We start from the raw sequence: 17,781 nt of genomic DNA, 5'->3' as shown, positions 1-17,781 counted from the left end.
AGTTCGCAAGCCGTAAACGGGGCCCAATTTTGCAGGAAAAACCATAAAGGAAAATTAAATAAACATATAAATATATATATATCCCACCCAATAGAAAAGGCATCATGATTTACCGCCCAAACGCAGCTCGGTTTTTCTCGTCTCTCGCTGCCATGGCCGAACCTTCCCCTCCCGTCAAATCAATGGCGGCCTTCCTCCTTCGTCGCCACTCCGACCAGCTCCGCTCCATCTCTCTCTCTTCCGACGCCAAACTTCATTACCCTCTCTACGTCGAGTATATCCATATATTTATTCACATTGTTCTTGATTCTCTTTTTCCTCTCTATTCTTCCTTCTCTTAAATTCTTTCTTTCTCTGGTTCTATTAGTTTTGCGGAGCTAATGGAGGACGACCCGCCGCTCGCGCAGTCGGTCTTCTCCCAACCGACCCAGCACTTGCGTTTTTTTGACGATGCTGCTTTTTGGGCTCATGTATGTGATTTCTAAGCAAAGTCCTTACATATTTATATAATTTATCTGTATTTAGCCGTAGATTTTGAAAAAATCCTATTGAAATAGAGTATTTGAGGCGGGACATTTGCTGGACTATGTAGAAAATTGTATTGGGAGATTTGAAAGGTTGCAATAGCGGGATCGAAAAGAAGTCCATTCATGTTCGTATAAATGTTAGCGGTTCCCCGCTCGAGTGTCCTGGTTTGCCATGCTTCTCTCGGATTCTTTGCTCTGTGAGCTAATTCTGTTTCTTTTGTTGTAAAATTGTACGTTTGATCTGTGTTTGTGGATGTGGTTAGAGGCTTCTCCGAGGATAGGAAATCTCCGAGTGAAGCATCGGGGGATTCTTCTCACTCTCAAAGGGACGGTGATCCGGTCTGGAGCAATCAAGATGTATGAAGGGGAGAGATGGTACATATGCCAGAAATGCAAGCACAAGTAGGTTTTATTTTGGTTACTTTTTTCGCACACGTGGATACACGCATATTGCACTAGTAAATAGTTAGCACATTAATTTGCTTGGTGCACTGGCAAGCTTATGAATAGGATTGCAGGGAAATGTGTTATCAATTTGGTGAAGGAGAGTTACCTTCAATTTCAGTTGGTTTTTTTCTCGAAATATCATAATAAAGTTTTGTTGTTAATTACATTATTGGACATCCGTCTGGTGTGTATTAAATTGTTAATGACAGACAAACATTTATATTATCCAATCAACTGGGAGATACCTGTTTTATGCCAATGGTAGTTTGCAATTAAATGTTTAGCTAATTATCATTTATGATGTTTTTGTTCAGGTTTCTAGTTTATCCTGAGCTGGAGGCTAGAAACTCAGTATCACTACCGTCATTTTGCCCTTCTCAGGTATACTTTCTGCTCAATCCAAGTTTATGTCTCACATTATTTCACTCAAGTATCATTTAAAAAAAAATTAATGGCTCATCTATCGTCTTCAGGGGCAGAGGTCTAAACCCTGTGAAGGCACGAAGTTCAAGGAATTAGAAGATTCTATAATATGCCACGATTATCAGGAAATCAAAATTCAAGAAAACACCCAGGTATTGGGTGTTGGGGCCATTCCACGTTCAGTTCCTATGATATTGAAGGACGATCTTGTTGATCTTGTTAAAGCTGGAGGTGTCGAACTCTTGGAATTCTTTTTTCAGTTTTTCTCTGACCTATGTCCCAGAACACTAGGCACCCATGATACTTTTAAAACGTTGCGCTTTTGGATTATTCAAAAAAAAATTTCTCTTTTTCTTTTTCGTTTTGGCACAGATGATGTGGTCGTTACTGGGGTCTTAACGGCAAAGTGGTCTCCAGACTTAAAAGACGTACGCTGCGACCTTGATCCTGTCCTAATTGCTAATAATGTGAGGTTAGTCTCAGATTTTTATTATCAAAATTTAATAATACTTACGGAGTTGGCGGACCGCTATACGCCAACCTTTTTGCTATAGAAGTAGGGTAAAAAAAAAAAAAAAATTAAGAACGGAAAAACTACAGTTTAAACACGCGGTGTTTTCGCAGCCTAATGCCATCTTACGCAAAGGAAACAAGTCAATTCTTCTGAAAAAAAATCTTTTGCCCATGGTGTTCTTTTGTTTATCTAAAAAGTCGTTTGTTCTCATCTTTTTAGGAGAACCAATGAGTTGAAGTCAGACATTGATATACCCGATGATGTTATAATGAAATTCAAGCAGTTCTGGTCAGATTTCAAAGATACCCCACTAAAAGGTAGAAATTGTTGATCATGCACCTTATGAATTGATCTCGTTGGACCGTCAATGTATGGCATAAGAAGAATATATCGGATTTTTCTTTTCTTTGTAGTAGCATTGTCCTACGATTATTTTGAGAGCTTCCTTTGGACAGCCTCTATAGACTTAAATGGGCTACCTTCTTATGATTTTCTTGTATCTAGACAAGTGACTCTCTTGTATCATCAGGTGTACTTGGTGTGGCTTTTCTGTTTTTTAATGAAGTTTTTTAACTTATAAAAAAAGTATTATTTTGAGAGCTCCAGTATGTTGTTACCTAGTGTAACTTCTAAGTTGTTCAATACTACCCCAGGAAGAAATGCCATACTCCAAGGTATCTGCCCACAGATTTTTGGACTCTTTACTGTGAAGCTTGCAGGTCAGCTGTTATCCGACATTTCTTCTCATACTTATTTACTTGTTTACTTTGTAACATTAAATCAAATTTCACTTTATAGGTTGAAAATTTGTGGAAAAAGTTTGGCAGTATGATAAAAACGCAACAACGCGTCTATTTATTTATTTATTTTTATTATTATTTTTTCTGTATTTAAGTTTCATCTAAGTTTGGCAGTATGATAAAACGCAACAATGCATCTTTTTTTTTTTTGTACTTAATTTTCATCTTACCGTGTTGCTTAATTTCTTATGATATTTATCACATCTACCTTTGCTTCAATTTAGTTGCATTAACACTTATTGGAGGTGTGCAACATGTTGATGCTTCTGGGACAAAGGTCCGAGGAGAGTCTCATTTGCTTCTGGTTGGTGATCCAGGTAACAATTCTGTTCAATTTTACGTTTACTTTTATTTAGACCTCTCTCTCTCTCTCTCTCTCTCTCTCTCTCTAATTGTATGAGTGTTTTTATTGATGGGATATGAATGTGTGTCCATGTACTTATAAAGAAACATACGTACATACATATACTTACGCATGATTTCTCTACTTTCTTTAGAAAGGTGATTGATATGAAAGAGTTGCGTTAACTTTTTTGGGTTAAGGAGATGGTGAGGATCTTGAAGTGTTCAAAGTTTCAAACACTGTTTAATAAATTTCACGTAGACATTACTAGATATATGTCACAGGTACTGGGAAGTCGCAGTTCTTAAAATTTGCTGCAAAATTGAGCAACCGATCTGTTATCACTACTGGTTTAGGAAGCACTAGTGCTGGATTGACTGTCACTGCCGTCAAAGATGGAGGTAAATATCCTATAGCCTCTGCCTTAATCCTTCATTTGGAAGTTTGATGATATTTGCAACAATCACCATCGCCCAATGGGTTTCTCTTATTCTTCCTCCTTTAGTCAGTGACATTATTTGTGGGGTTTAATTTATTTGTTTCTCTTATATGTTCTCATTGTGAAAAGTGATATTAGAAAGTATTTATGTACAAAATGTTATGAGGACAAATCAATGTAGAGCGAATGCTTCTAATTAGGAGCTGTGCCAGTGCCAAACACTGTTATTGACAAGATACTTCTCTAGCTTACCTGAAGACATGTTCTATAATACTTCTGTTGCTTCGGATTTTCTTATTATTTGTTTTTCTTCTTTTCTGGAGAATACTACACTCCCAACTTGGTCTCAAAGATTGTGTCAAGAGGTCCTCTGTTTGAACATTAAGGTTCTACTGTTCAGGCTCATGTGCATGCTTGCAATCTGTTCAAGATTCCTGTGCATGACATGCATGGTAAGGAGTCTAATTTGTGTAAAATTGATAAACATTGTTGGTTGATTTGAACTTAAGATTTTTGGAAAATCTTGTTAATTGGCACTTGAGTTTGCAAAGTTCTTGCTAAGTTTTGTTTAACAATTAAATCAAATGAAATGTTGTTGGATTGAGATGTAGCATTGCAAGTGGATAAAGTACAGTTTGGCCTTGTGCTCATTTCATTTATTAATGCATCTCTTCATGCGTTACTTGGTTGCTCACGTCATTCAGTGGAGGAATAGTTCGACATCTGTAGACTTTTGTTCTCCTTCCTTTGTTTCCTATATCTAGGAAGCATGTATACTTGTGATAGCCAGGGTACTGTATTTGATATGTATCCAGTATGCACACTTTGAATTATATTGATACATACAAAAAAATCACAATTGTAAATTTTATTGGGGATACAAGTTATAGATGCAGTGAGAGAATGCACAAAGATGGCACAGATACGTTTGTAGGGTCTAAAGGGTATGCCTAGGTTGCATGGGTTATGCCAGGAAGAGTTATGGATATTTTGAAGTGCTGGACAGGTATTAGGGGAAATGTCCACATTGCTGCTGTGTGGAGAATGATCCCTCATTATATTATGTGGTATTTGTAGATGGAGAGAAACAAGAGGTGCTTTGAAGACATGGAGCGTTCTTTGGATGAGCTGAAGAGATTTTTTTAACATTAATTTACTCTCTTGGGCTTCGGCCATTATTTGTAAGGCGGACAATTTTCATGACTTGCTTGTATTTCTTACTAGTGCTTAGTTGTAGTTAGGCATGTTCAATGTATACTCCCTGAGTACTTGAGCTATGCCTTTTACTATCAATAAAATTTTACTTATTAAAAAAAAAAAAAGGTAAATTTGAATCTGCTTGAGAAAAAAGGGTTTTTGCTTGCTCGTGTTTTAGAAATAAAAAATGGTTTGTATTTATCAAAATTTCCAAACCGTCTTTGTCAAAATAAAAAATAATGTTACAAACCATCAAATTTCCCAAATTTCATGAATGCCAAACATTAATATTTATACATACTCTTTTTGTTTTTGTGTTTGCTATTTATATTTTTAATTAATAATTAGCATAAAATATGCTCGAATACATTTCGGTATACACTAATCGATTAACATATCCCTGCCATGTAATGTTTGAAAATTTATGAGATTTATGTATCGCTGTTGTTTGCATCACATTGCAGCTGTATTGGTGCTTCATAATTCTCTATTCCTTTCACATGGTAAAATTAATAAACCATCCTATCAAATTCTTAGGAGAGTGGATGTTGGAAGCCGGGGCACTTGTTCTTGCAGACGGTGGGATTTGTTGTATAGACGAATTTGATAGGTAAGCAAAATGAGTCACGGCATGAAAATATCCTTTTAAATAAACTTTTGTCTATTAATTTTTCAACTTGCGTGAGAATCTTAGAGTTTCACCTTCCTATATTATGATTTTTCCTTGTGCTAGTTGATCATCATTGAGTAGAAGATGAGGATGTTTATGTTCATTGGCTTTATGCATATAAGTTGCATTATCTAATTCAGAAAGAGACTCTTAGTAGGCAAGATCATTTGTGGAGGTGGTGGTGGTTGGAGCATTTCCAATTTGGAAGACAAAACCCTAGATCGTGGCTTTTCACAAGAAAATCACTTAGACTACTTTCTATTGTGGAGGCCAAGTGCAGCTTGGGATCATGGTTGGTTCTGCGGTTAAGAGAACATAAGAATGCAAGAAATCGTCATTAAGCTTTTGGAACAATTAATTGTCCAGCAATACTTATCAATTTAGGTTTTCCCTTTCATTTAATCTCTTTCAAAATTGTATACCAATACAAACAGCCTACATCAGAAAGTATTTCTCTAATTTCTAACACACTAGAAACAAAAGGTTTAACAAAAGGTTTAAAATTTTGTTACACTCATTCTTTTCTTGAGTATGGCACCAGATGCTATAAAAGATGCATGTAGGCTTCAGTCTAAGCACAACCTCTCTCCCTCCCTGTCGTCTGCACACACACACACACACTCCCATGTTAATTGGGGTCTAGGAAGCTTAGCTTTTAAGAGACTCTGGCATCATGCTTACATGAGTCAGATAGAAAGTGGTGTTTTGAGTAAGGTGATGGATGTCTACACCAAGACGGTTTTGTTTCTGTTGCTTTGGGCCTTTTACATGAAACTAAAACTTTGTTTTGCAGTATGAGAGAACATGACAGGTCAACCATACACGAGGCCATGGAGCAGCAGACCATAAGTGTGGCCAAGGTAGAATCTCTTCTTTTAGGAACACGTTTTAATAATTTATCTAAAGCTCTACGTCAATTGTGGCTAACTAGTCCTCATTAATACTTGTTTCTATTATTTTAGCCCGAATTATAATTGATATCTTTCATACAGAGGGTAACAATCATCCAGGTCAAGTACGTATTTGTGCCATTTGAATTCTGCATTGGGTTTCTTAAGAGAATCGACAACATTAATTTCATATCTCTTCTAATTGTCACTGATACTCTTTATTCAGTAAACATTATAAGATTGTTCAGTAAAGGATATAATGATCCTTTTTTTCAGAAGTTCAATCTACTTGTTTCAAGAATTCTAGAAGTTTGATTTACAGATCTAGAACCTTCTGTTGGAGAGGATGTGGATTTTATGTAATACATGACTTTTCCAGTCATTGGTTATCTCTCAAACACTTAGTACTCTGTCTAAAGATCTGCCTCTTTAGGTAGTTCTCTTAAGGTTAGTTCTGTTCTTTGTGTTGCAGGATGACTGTTGTCTCATTATAGTTTGAGCTAGAATTGATGAATGAAAACTTATGTTGCTGATACACCTTTGAGGATCTTTTGCCATCCCATACTCAGGCCTCCAACATTCTTGGAGATGTTGGACTTTTCTGGTCATGTCCAGGAGTGCATGCCAAAATGTGATGATTTGGGTCAAACATGCAATGACCACTAAAGGAAATGGTTTTCCTTCTATTGACAAAAAATGCAATAATCGAGTATAAAATGATAGGAGGGGAAAGATAAATAGTATGCAATAAGTGTGAAAATGGGATCTTTTAATTTACACTCCCAATATCTATTCATTGGCATGTACTTGTCTTATTTATGTCTTTTTTATTAATATTTTTTTTGTTGGTGTATAATAAGGAAGTGTAAGTCCTGTACTTGTATCCTTGTAACTTGGACAGTTGTTTTACTTCATAATTTCTATTTTGTTAAGTTACTTCAAATAAATTCAGATAATTTATCATTAATGATTAATATGTATCATGCTCTATTGGATGCTTGGTAGAAGCCTGGCTGCTCAATTACATTCTCACTCTCTCCAGGCTGGTCTCGTGACGACTCTCAGCACTAGGACAATTGTATTTGGTGCAACAAATCCTAAGGGACATTACGATCCTGATCAATGTATCACTTTCGTTCAGAATATATGAGATTTAGTATTCGGAAAAGATTACCAATGATTGTGTAACATACAGTCATGCTTTTTAATTAGACAGCTATAAGTTTTGGTTTTCTTGAGTCATTCAGCACAGGAGATAAATAGAAAAGATATATTACTTGATGATCTTAAACCTTGGATATTTGATAGCAGACTCTCTGAAGTTTTAGCCATCACCTTTTCATCTTCCTTAACCTGATCTAGCTCTGTCTGTCAATACAACACTCTCTGGTCCCTTACTGAGCAGATTTGATATTGTACTTGTGCTCTTGGATACAAAGAATCCTGAATGGGATGCAGTTGTTTCGTCACACATTCTTGCTGAGGTAATGTGCTCCTCAGATCACATAACTGACTTTTTGGTGAAGTCAAGAGTTTCAATGGATAGACATCTTTTTTTATTTATGAAACCAATTTGCAGGGTGAATCAGACAAAGGCAGCTATGACGAAGATTTAGCAAATATCTGGCCACTTTCTATGCTTCAGAGGTAAAGTTACTTTTTCAGAGCATTAGCACCCCTAATTACCATATGTAGGCTGTATAACGACTGATCTGAATTTTCCTGTGGAGTGCATTGATTTTCCTAGTTTCACTTATAGGAGTCTTATGTTGTCTCAATATGACAAGAGATGCACTCATGTACATTAATGTGGAAATGAGAGCATTGGGCATGCAATAATATGCAAACTAGGAACTAGATGAGTCCAACTCTATGGTGGTTAAAGTTTTCTTCTACATAATAAGCATGGATGAAACTGTCTCCTTATGCTAGACCAATGCCCACTGATGGTCACAAACATGAACTCATCTGAAGTTGCTTTAAGGAATTTCTTTTGGTACAAAGGTCAATCTAGTTGTCTATTATTATAAATTTGTGCTCATAGACTGGAATTAGACCTTTCTTTTCAAGCTCAAGATCAGCTACTTAATATATGTAGCATACTTATTATGAAGCTTGATTTTCTTCTAAAGTTTTGTGGTTTATGCGTTTAAGTAATAATTCAATCAGGTTTGTAACTCTATCACCTTATCCCCTTTTATCTATTTATTCAAGTTCGTAGATATATCAATATTGCACATCATGATCAATTACATTAAAATCTGAGAGATCACACTTTTTTCTTTCCATGAAAAAAACCCTTATATACGGTGCTGTATGTAATTACAAAAAATTAGATAGAAAAGTCCATAGATGTTAAGTTTAGAGTTGACAACGGTTTAGTTGCTGGTTTATTACTCTCAGATTTCAGACCAAATATCAGCTGGCTACAAAGTTGTGTTTAGCAAGTTGCATATTAGTTTTGCCCTACTTTTTTTTGATAAGCTAGTTTTGCCCTACTTTTTTTTGATAAGCTAGTTTTGCCCTACTTTCATATTAGTTTTCTATATATAACATTTAAGCTGAATCTTCAAGGTGCTCGCTTGCAAATGGTTACTTCTGGAGGGCACTTTAGTTCTCTGATTCTTTGTCATTCTATTGAATGAAAGTATCTGGCATATGAATGCTTGGTATTTGTCTATACCTCTCCCGGTTATCTGTAATTGAAAAAAAAAAAAAATTTTGCTTGCTATATTGAAATTGATTGGCTTTCTGAAATGGTGTCAATATATAAAAGAACATGTATAAATAGAATATTAAAATGACATCCAATGAACGTGAAATTTGGCCGGCGTGTCAAATACAAAAAGAATGTGTAATTTAATGGTAGAATAGTTCTTGAATGGTGTAACACTAATAAGGAATTGCACCGAGTGTAATTTGGGTTACCCACACACGCACATATATATCTATAAAAGTTTACATCTATTCTAGGAAAGAAAAGAAAAAGAGTGCATACAACCTAATTCAAATAAAAATCCAGATACTTGACCATATTTACCGTATAAACACTTAATTCTCTACCAGGTATTTTTCTCATTCTAGGGACTTATTTTCAGTCATACTTGGCAATCTTCATTTCCAGAATGAGAGTTTTTAATTTTCAAATTTGCAGATATATTCAATTTGTAAAAGGATACTTCAGACCAGTCTTAACAAAGGAGGCTGAAAAAGTTATTTCAAGCTATTATCAACTCCAAAGAAAATCCGCAACTCATAATGCAGGTTCCACCTAAATAAATCCTCTCTGCTGTATAAGTCTTTCAATTGTTCAATTTCTTTAGGCATGCAAATCTTGTTAATGCAGCTAGGACTACTGTGCGCATGCTGGAGAGTTTGATACGCCTAGCTCAAGGTACATTGCCTTCCATTCACATCGAACAAATCTATTTTGATTTCCTTTCTTTCTCCTCTACGAAATTGGCTCTGCATTGAATCGTTTTGCAGCACATGCAAGACTGATGTTCCGAAATGAGGTGACCCGATTAGATGCGATCACAGCAATTTTATGCATTGAAGCATCCATGACCACCTCAGCTATCGTGGATAGTGTTGGAAATGCTCTGCACTCAAATTTTGCTGAAAATCCTGATCAGGAATGTATCCTCCCCCGTTACCTTTTTCTGAGTAACACAAAGACATGCATACAACAATTCTTAACTAGTCATGCATGCCCGTACATCTAAATACATCAATAAATGCCAGCAAGCATTTGGCGAAAAAGGGAGTGGCATGTCTATCATGTGTTAATTCACCAAGGACCGGTTTGTGTTAATTTGTGAAACGAATGTTTAGTTCGCCATGTGGTCAACTTTTGGCAAATCAAATAGAACTTTAGAATGTGAACACATTCGGGGATTAATGGCCTAGTGAACGCGGGTGCTGAGTGTAAAGTAAGAGCATTTTGTTTTGTTTTTGTTTTTGTCTCCTAGAAGTCACGTCTTGTTATGTTTTTATCTGCATTACTGAATAGTACCCAGACAATGAAAAGAACATATACATCGCCACAAATGCATTTTAGAGTTCCGGCATGCATAATCATTTTTTGTCCAGGGCATCTTATGAACGGGATTTCGATCCTTCACCAGAGAAATCTTAGATACAAAGCAGAAAAGGCTGATTCTTGAAAAGCTGAGATCGATAGACGATTTCCTGACATAAATAACATGGGAGGTTCCTGCAGATGAAAGACTCAAGGAAAGCAAAGGCATCCATCCCGACCAAGTGGCTGTAGTCCATCACCTCTAGACATGGCTGTATTTTTACCTTGCAAATTCACTCTTCTTTACAACAGCCAAGTGTAGAGCAAAAGATACCGTGCCTTACTCCAGCCAGAGTTGTTGCTTGCACCTGTTAAACGTTCTACGAATCGGATCACTTATGTGGGTATTTATCGTCTCATTTGGTAGTATTCCTGTCGACATTTACTACAGCAATGTGCATGGTGGGAATCCTCAGATATATCAAATACGGATGTATGTTGCAACATTTTGGTCCCTCGAGCATTTAGTAGCTCAAGCTCTACAATTGGTCCAAGGCTTGAAATCTGCTTATACCTCAAACTCAAAAAAAAAGATTCTTCTAATGATATAATCCAAGGCAGGCTCGTATCTCTGTCCAAGCTCTTTGGTGTGCCATAATTATTTGAAAATTTTAAGTAAAACAAAATACTCAAAACTCCCACCAAAATGATTCCAAGATTACTGCAACTAACATTGTGGGATTGGACCTCTGAGCTTACAATTGGCAAGAACTAAACCCTTGAGGTTCCAAAATTCCAGATTCACATTATGGGGCATTTCTATCTTCACCTGGCTGTGATGTTTAAATTATCATAATTTCTTAACCGCCTGCCTAACTTATATCTGCTTCAGTTTAATGTTAGTTCTCAACCTCAAAAGCTTTTTAATGCCAATCAAAGTAAGGCTGATCCTTGAAATGCCCAGCCCATTTACAAATTGCCCTACCACTCAAGATTTCTTGGAAGGGCCAGTATTTATTGATCTAGCTCAACATAAAAATCATACATATCTTACTTTCCAAGATCTTCTGCAGGCAGAGCTTTGAATTGTGTTGTGTGCTCAGGAGCTTCGAGCATTTCAGAAAATCACCGTCTTTCTAACGTTCCCACAAGCTGAAGGATAAAGTAGAAATAATTTGACCGCCTAAGACATGCATTTTGTTAGAAACCTTCATCCAAAGACCATAAAATATTTGGTAGAATAAAGATTATAATCATCAACAACAATGTACTTATACAGCTACGCATTAAGGTTCTTATCATATGACACATCATCAAAAAGCCAACTTTTGAAGCAACCCCACTGGTTTATTTATTGAAATTTTCCTCCACATGTGCATGCATGAAGTATTGATTAAAAATTCCAAGCAGAATCCATTACCAGGGTGCCAGCACATATCCAATTACATCACCCCAGTTCAGTACAGACAACATAATTCCAAAGCTGTATAGTCAAGAAAGTCACTAACAGGATCCAGGACTGGCATATTAACTTCTAAGCAAAGCATGCTTTTAAGCAAAAACGATTAAATTAATTTTTGCTTCAGTGTAGCTTACAACAGAGATCAGGAAAAACCAAAAATGATCTGAGCTAATTATTCAGATTCTATTAGTGGTGTTGCACCAATTCAACGGTAAAACAGAACTAAAGCTACTAAAAGATCAAACCTAAAAAACAGATGAAAATATGAGCTCAACAATGTCCAGGGAAAGATCATTTACTTACATTGTAATGAAAAAAAAAAATCAATATAGGCCCAAAAATTTCCACCACAAAGCTCCAACTACTCCCCAGATGATAGCATTGACAAGAGCAATTATGAAGCCCATTTTGAATATGTCGGGAAGGTCTACATAACCAGCTGTAATGGAAGAACAATAAAACCAAATCAGACATGTTGCCGCAATGGATGGAAAAGAAAGGATCATATTACTCAAATCTACAAGAATAAAAGAACATTGACATGTTGAAATTATCATATGATCGATAACCAAAATTATATTTAGAACAAAATTGCCTCTTTTCCAAGACCATCAACCAAATGGCAGAAAGTCAAAACTTCCAAAAGAGATGGTTTTTATAAATCTCATATAAAAGCAAGGACAAAATAATGAAAAACTCATGAAGGGATAAAAGAGTTGGACCTCCATAGTATACAGCAGCCTGACCACTGCTATAATGTGTTAGAGCACCGAAAAGATTTGTGTTGTAAGCCAAAGTCAGAGCTGCCAACACACCAGGAACCCCAGCTGCCAAGTGCATAGCAAGGAATGCAGAGTATAAAGCTCCAACATGGCCAGTTTGACTTGCAAAGAGGTAGTGGATCAAGAAGTAAGAGGCCTGAAGAACACCAAACGCCACTGGCCAACTCAGAGATAAGGATTGAAGTGACTTGGCCACACCGTCTGACATCCAGGTGATGATACCAAGGTTTGTCAATTGTCCTGCCATACCCACTAGAACAGCAAACCAAGCCAAGGTGTCCCATGCCGATTTTTCACTTAGGCAGTCATCCCAATCTAGGACCCCCAACAAAAGGAGTATAGATAAGCCAATCATTGCAGCTACAACACTTGCTATACCAAAAGCCTCTCTGCAGACAGAGCAAGAAACATTGGTTATTCGGACACCTAATAGAACAAAACACATTTGAATAGAAACAACTATTTACAGATATAATGAGTTGAAAACTTTCAGCGTCTCTGGTCTATTTATACAAACTCCTCAATTGCTGATACTCGGAAGAAAAATACTTTTGGATATCAAATGTGGTGAGTTGATTCTGCACAACATTTAAAATCCACGTTCTAAGACAACACACGATTTAACCTTTACTGCTGATATTCTCAGATGGTAAAAATCAAAGAATAATGAACCCCAGCCTCCTAAATCCTTAAACAAAATTGATCTGACCAAATAGCCTATTTTATAACTCATATCACGCAAAAGCTTCCATAAGGCATAAAGAATAGAGTCGGCTGCATAGTTCATGATATCCTCATAAGGTTCATGATATCCTCATATACCTTACCCACAGTTCAGACCAGTATCAGAAGAATTCATTTTCAAATAGAGTGACTAACAAGTAAGAGCTACAAAAAATAAATGGAGACTTCAACTCTCCCTGTAATCATGTTTAATTGATTTATACTGCTCAAGATTATAAAATACATTAAATAGCATCAAGGCATGATACATACCCAAAGACCCACAAAGACACTGCAAGAAGCATTGTACCAACCATCACCCACTCATTTCTGGTGACAGGACCCATTTGCTCCAGTTTCTTTGCAGCCAAGGCAGGGGCATCTGGTGTATCTTTCATTTCAGGAGGATATAGCTTGTATAAGATCAGTGGGGTAGCTAGGAGAGCAACAAGTGCAGGTAAACTAGCAGCCTTGAACCAAGTCAACCAAGGGCTTGTAACTATAACCCCAAGTTCCTCAGCTAATTTGAGGCAGAGAAGGTTTTGAGCTGCAGCAGTTAGGAAAAGAGCACTAGAGTTACCAGCAGACTGTCACACATACACACATAGCAATGCATTAATCACCTGAGTTTCACGTGACAACAATCAATGAGAAGAAGGAATAACATGCATTCGTAAATTTAACTAGAAAAGGTCGTAACATGCCTAAACTCAGAAAAAGGAATTGCATAAATCATCTAAATTTACTTATCAAAAAATAAATCATCTAAATTAGTAACACATCCATTGTCCCTGGAAGACAGGTAAATATACCTAGTGATTAACATGAGGTTGTTCAAAAAAATAAATCTCCAGTAAAGCAGAATATCTCATAATCAACCCCCTGAACAAAAATGAATCCAAGAAACCCAATCTGTCTCCCGTTTTCTTTTATGACTTTTTTTGTTGCAAAAATACCCACACATTCCTTTCTTTCTCCAAATAATCTCTTATTGAAATCTCTTTTCAGAGCCCATGATTCCTTACATGGCATTGAGCAATCTCTGCATGCCAACGACATAAAGTTGTTCATGTTATGAAACCCAATATATATAGATATTGTGCGTGCTCACCGTATTTATATAGGCACTCATAGAAATAATATATAAATGAGCGTTATGACTACATTTTCTATGGTTTCCAATAACTTACAGTTCCAAATGCATGACCCCAAAAGTTGCATATTGGAGGCTAACAAGTCCAGTGGATAGAATGCATTGACGAAGAAATCTATAGCACAACTATGATGCAGCTCTGAAAGGCTAACATGTAAAGATATTCTTTAATGAAGAATAAATAAATAAATAAAACCTAATCCTGAGGGCGTTTTTCAAGCCATTTCCCTTTCAGGACGAAAATCATGCAATTTCGAATGTTCCCCTATGTCCGTAAAGTTTTTGACAATCACAAAAGATGCTAGCCCGTAAATATCCACTGATCAGATGTAACTAACGAACAACCAAACAGATAAAAGATCATTAGGTCTACATGATTGCACATACACATCCCAACGGTAGAACTAAAGTCATCACTGTTTTAAGTCAATAAAAAGCGAGTATTATCGAGATACTATCGTTATTTATATCTTCAACTGATCCGATCGAAAAGAGAGTAAAAGTTACGTACAGAAGTCCTGAAAATGACTCTTGTGCAATTATATATACGCATATAACAAGAAAAAAATTAATCCAACCTGAAATTGGGACTGAACGAGATAAGACCCAAGTTTTTTGGCCGAGGGATGGCCCGGTTCACTCCCGGCGGATAGCGACAAGGATTTGATTATCGGCAAGAACACACCACCGGCCCTCGCAGTGGTGCTCGGCATGGCCGGGGCGATGAGCGCCTCGCTAATCGTCAAGCCGTACGACAAACCTAACGTACTACCCCCCCACCACTTGATGAAATAGGTAGCGATCCTATCCCCCAACCCGGTCTTCACAAACCCGCGGGCGAAAAAGAAGGAGATCACAATCAGCCAGATGACCTCGTTTGTGAAGGCGGCGAAGGCGCTGGAGAAGGACAGAGTTTGGGTGACGATGGAGACGGTGAGGCCGAGGAAAGCCCAGGCGCCGACGGGCAAGGGGCTCAAGACGAGACCTGCGATGGTGGAGAGGAATATGCAGAGTAATTGCCAGGATTGGGGAGTAACTTCGGGGGGCTTGGGGATGAGGAAGCGAACAATGAGGCCGATGGAGATTGAGATTATGAACGGGAGGGGTTTAGCACCTTGGGAAGGGGGAGGGGGTGGGTCTGTGAATTCGGAAGAAGGAGAGGGGCGATTGGGTAAATTAGAGGAAGAAGAGGCGCGGATTGATGGGAGGCGAGAGGGATTTGTGGTTGCGGGGAAAAGAGAGAAGGATTGGAGGGTGGGGATTGAGTAGGGGGCGGTAAGGCGAGGGGTAAGGAACGAGGGGGATTTAGAGATGGGGCGGAAGCGGAGAAAGGAAGAGCGGGGGGGAAGAGAGGAGGAGGTGGAGTGGAGGGCAAAGCTCTCCATTGATGGGAGAAGAGAAGAAAAAACAGAGCTTAATTTGTCGAATGAGAATTGGTAGTGTGGGGAGAAGAAGAGAGTGCACAGAGAGAGAGAGAGAGAGGGGGGACGGAAGTTACAAAGAAGAGGGATGTAGTAAGTGTCAGTTTGTGAAGGAGGGAAATCCAAGGGAATCTTGATTCTTTATACAAGACAATACAAATGCCCTTTTATTTCCAGCCATAATATTTTATTCCTTTTTTCGTTATTTGTTTACCATTTTTTCCTAAGCTTCCTGCAGGACAAAAGGATACTAGGAATAGATACCACACAGTATGTGTCGTGCTCCTTTTTTTTCTTTCTTATTTTTTTCTTTTTTTTTCCTCTCTCTCTCACCCATCTCTCCATGCATTTTCCCTCCTCCCCTTTTCCTCTCTCTCTCTCTCTCTCTCTCTCTCTCTCTCTCTCTCTCTCTCTCTCTCTCTCTCCCCTTTCCCTCTTCGCCAGCATTCTCTGCCCCCAAGGGATGGTTCCCATCAACCACAACCAACAGATGGTGACCGTCGACGATGCATGTCATGCACATCAAGGTCCCCTCCAATGGGCGCTATTTAGATTGTCGAAAACTTATGTCAACTTAGGGGTAGATCCCGGCCATCATGGTCAATTAACGCGCAATCATCAACCACGCACACAGTGTGTGAAATGTGCACCAACGTGCACGACGAGCCCATGTTGGCGGTGCCGCTTGGACCACCAGCGTCTTCTGCCCACTTTAAGGTGGTCCCCAACCACCATGGCGGGCACAATAAGAGGGCAGGGGTGGCGGACACAAGGAGAGGGGGTAGAAAAGAGAGAAGAAGAAAAATATGAGATCCTTTTGTAAGATTTCTTTATATCTATAGTGTTTTTCTTGAAAATTTAACATGTGATTGTCAAGCCATAAAAAATAAAGGGTTATGCTATTCAATGTATTCATCATTCACCAAATCTACACTATATACTATATGTATTTTAATATTTTATTTTATTCTTATTAAATTAATTGAATTCTTTTATTTATTATCTATACAGTACATACTTGTTATGGAAAAGAGGAAAAAAAATTAAAAGAATTATAGTGTGTGAGGATGCTAAGTATAATTATTCAAATATAAAATGACATTATTTAGGTCTTACCCTTTTCCTTTCATTTATAATAATTTATAAAGGAGACGTTGCAAATTGAACGTAGTGAGAACCTAGAATTTACACCCCCAAATTAAAGGATAACATCTAACATAATTATGATATAATTGATTTCATATTATAAAATTTACACCTAATTTGGTTACACAGATAAGATGAGATAAAAGTTTAAAATTAAATAAAATATTGTTTAAATATAATTTTTTAATATAATTTTTATTTTGAAATTTTAAAAAGTTGAAATGTTTATTATATTTTATGTGGGAGTTTGTAAAAGTTGTAATGATTATATGCAAGCCTGTAACCCAGTCTAAAACAATTGGATTTCGTCCCGACCCGACCCAGGTCAAGCACATTTCAGAGTCAGATTAGATCCGACCGATCCGATTAAAATAAAATCGAGTCGAACCTGCATGACTCGACCACAACAAGATCCCTTCTCTTTTTCTTTACTCAACATTAGAAATCAGTTTATTTTGTTTTCTCATAAGCCAAACAACTAAAACCACAATAGACCTTTTATCAAAATGAGGAAAAAAAAAACACACACACACACACAAAAGACCATGCTCCATAGCAGGTACCCATTTCATTTTTCTTTATTCAACATCAGGATTAATTTTTTCCTTCATTTTCTCACGAGCCAAATAACAAAACCACAACAAACTCTATTTAGATACGGAGAAAAAACCCACATGAGTGTATTTGAAAATGTCAGTATCTCTTTTCTTGAAACATTACGTCTTTAAACTCTCCTTCTTTTGGGTCATGAGACACCATATCTCTGTTTTCATATTCCAACAAGATCTTGCCGTTCTTCTAAAGGCATAAAATTCGAACAAAT

At 37.3% G+C, this 17,781-nt stretch overlaps 2 protein-coding genes across 2 annotated transcripts; one reads left to right on the top strand and one right to left on the bottom strand.

Moving 5' to 3' along the window:
- The first annotated feature begins 81 nt into the window (after nt 1-81).
- LOC122310484 (probable DNA helicase MCM9) lies at nt 82-10,913 on the top strand. Its single transcript, XM_043124369.1, has 20 exons — nt 82-274; nt 368-470; nt 593-692; nt 791-929; nt 1,289-1,355; nt 1,448-1,628; nt 1,770-1,869; nt 2,131-2,228; nt 2,565-2,630; nt 2,936-3,028; nt 3,339-3,455; nt 5,228-5,300; nt 6,154-6,220; nt 7,293-7,374; nt 7,613-7,734; nt 7,830-7,897; nt 9,405-9,514; nt 9,597-9,644; nt 9,737-9,889; nt 10,389-10,913. The coding sequence occupies exons 1-20, from the start codon at nt 105-107 to the stop codon at nt 10,448-10,450; spliced, it is 2,019 nt and encodes a 672-aa protein (XP_042980303.1). The 5' UTR covers nt 82-104; the 3' UTR covers nt 10,451-10,913.
- A 257-nt stretch (nt 10,914-11,170) lies between these two features.
- On the bottom strand, nt 11,171-15,934 carry LOC122310486 (dicarboxylate transporter 2.1, chloroplastic-like). Its single transcript, XM_043124370.1, has 5 exons — nt 14,970-15,934; nt 13,512-13,825; nt 12,456-12,904; nt 12,037-12,172; nt 11,171-11,454 (listed from the first exon to the last, which is right to left on the bottom strand). The coding sequence occupies exons 1-4, from the start codon at nt 15,774-15,776 to the stop codon at nt 12,057-12,059; spliced, it is 1,686 nt and encodes a 561-aa protein (XP_042980304.1). The 5' UTR covers nt 15,777-15,934; the 3' UTR covers nt 11,171-11,454; nt 12,037-12,056.
- Nucleotides 15,935-17,781: the final 1,847 nt, after the last annotated feature.

This window comes from Carya illinoinensis, chromosome 5 (genome assembly GCF_018687715.1).
Source record: "Carya illinoinensis cultivar Pawnee chromosome 5, C.illinoinensisPawnee_v1, whole genome shotgun sequence".
Classification (NCBI taxonomy): domain Eukaryota; kingdom Viridiplantae; phylum Streptophyta; class Magnoliopsida; order Fagales; family Juglandaceae; genus Carya; species Carya illinoinensis.
This window is presented reverse-complemented; position numbering and strand designations above follow the sequence as displayed.

What these genes read in the sequence shown, in the direction of transcription:
- LOC122310486 (XM_043124370.1), bottom strand. Translation starts at nt 15,776, where the DNA reads ATGGAGAGCTTTGCCCTCCACTCCACCTCCTCCTCTCTTCCCCCCCGC. An exon ending in GTGTCTTTGTGGGTCTTTGG is followed by an intron (nt 12,905 to 13,511) that starts GTATGTATCATG and finishes CTCTGTCTGCAG; the next exon opens with AGAGGCTTTTGGTATAGCAA. An exon ending in GGCTGCTGTATACTATGGAG is followed by an intron (nt 12,173 to 12,455) that starts GTCCAACTCTTT and finishes CTTCCATTACAG; the next exon opens with CTGGTTATGTAGACCTTCCC.
- LOC122310484 (XM_043124369.1), top strand. Translation starts at nt 105, where the DNA reads ATGATTTACCGCCCAAACGCAGCTCGGTTTTTCTCGTCTCTCGCTGCC. An exon ending in CAAAGATACCCCACTAAAAG is followed by an intron (nt 2,229 to 2,564) that starts GTAGAAATTGTT and finishes ATACTACCCCAG; the next exon opens with GAAGAAATGCCATACTCCAA. An exon ending in TGAAAATCCTGATCAGGAAT is followed by an intron (nt 9,890 to 10,388) that starts GTATCCTCCCCC and finishes GAGAAATCTTAG; the next exon opens with ATACAAAGCAGAAAAGGCTG.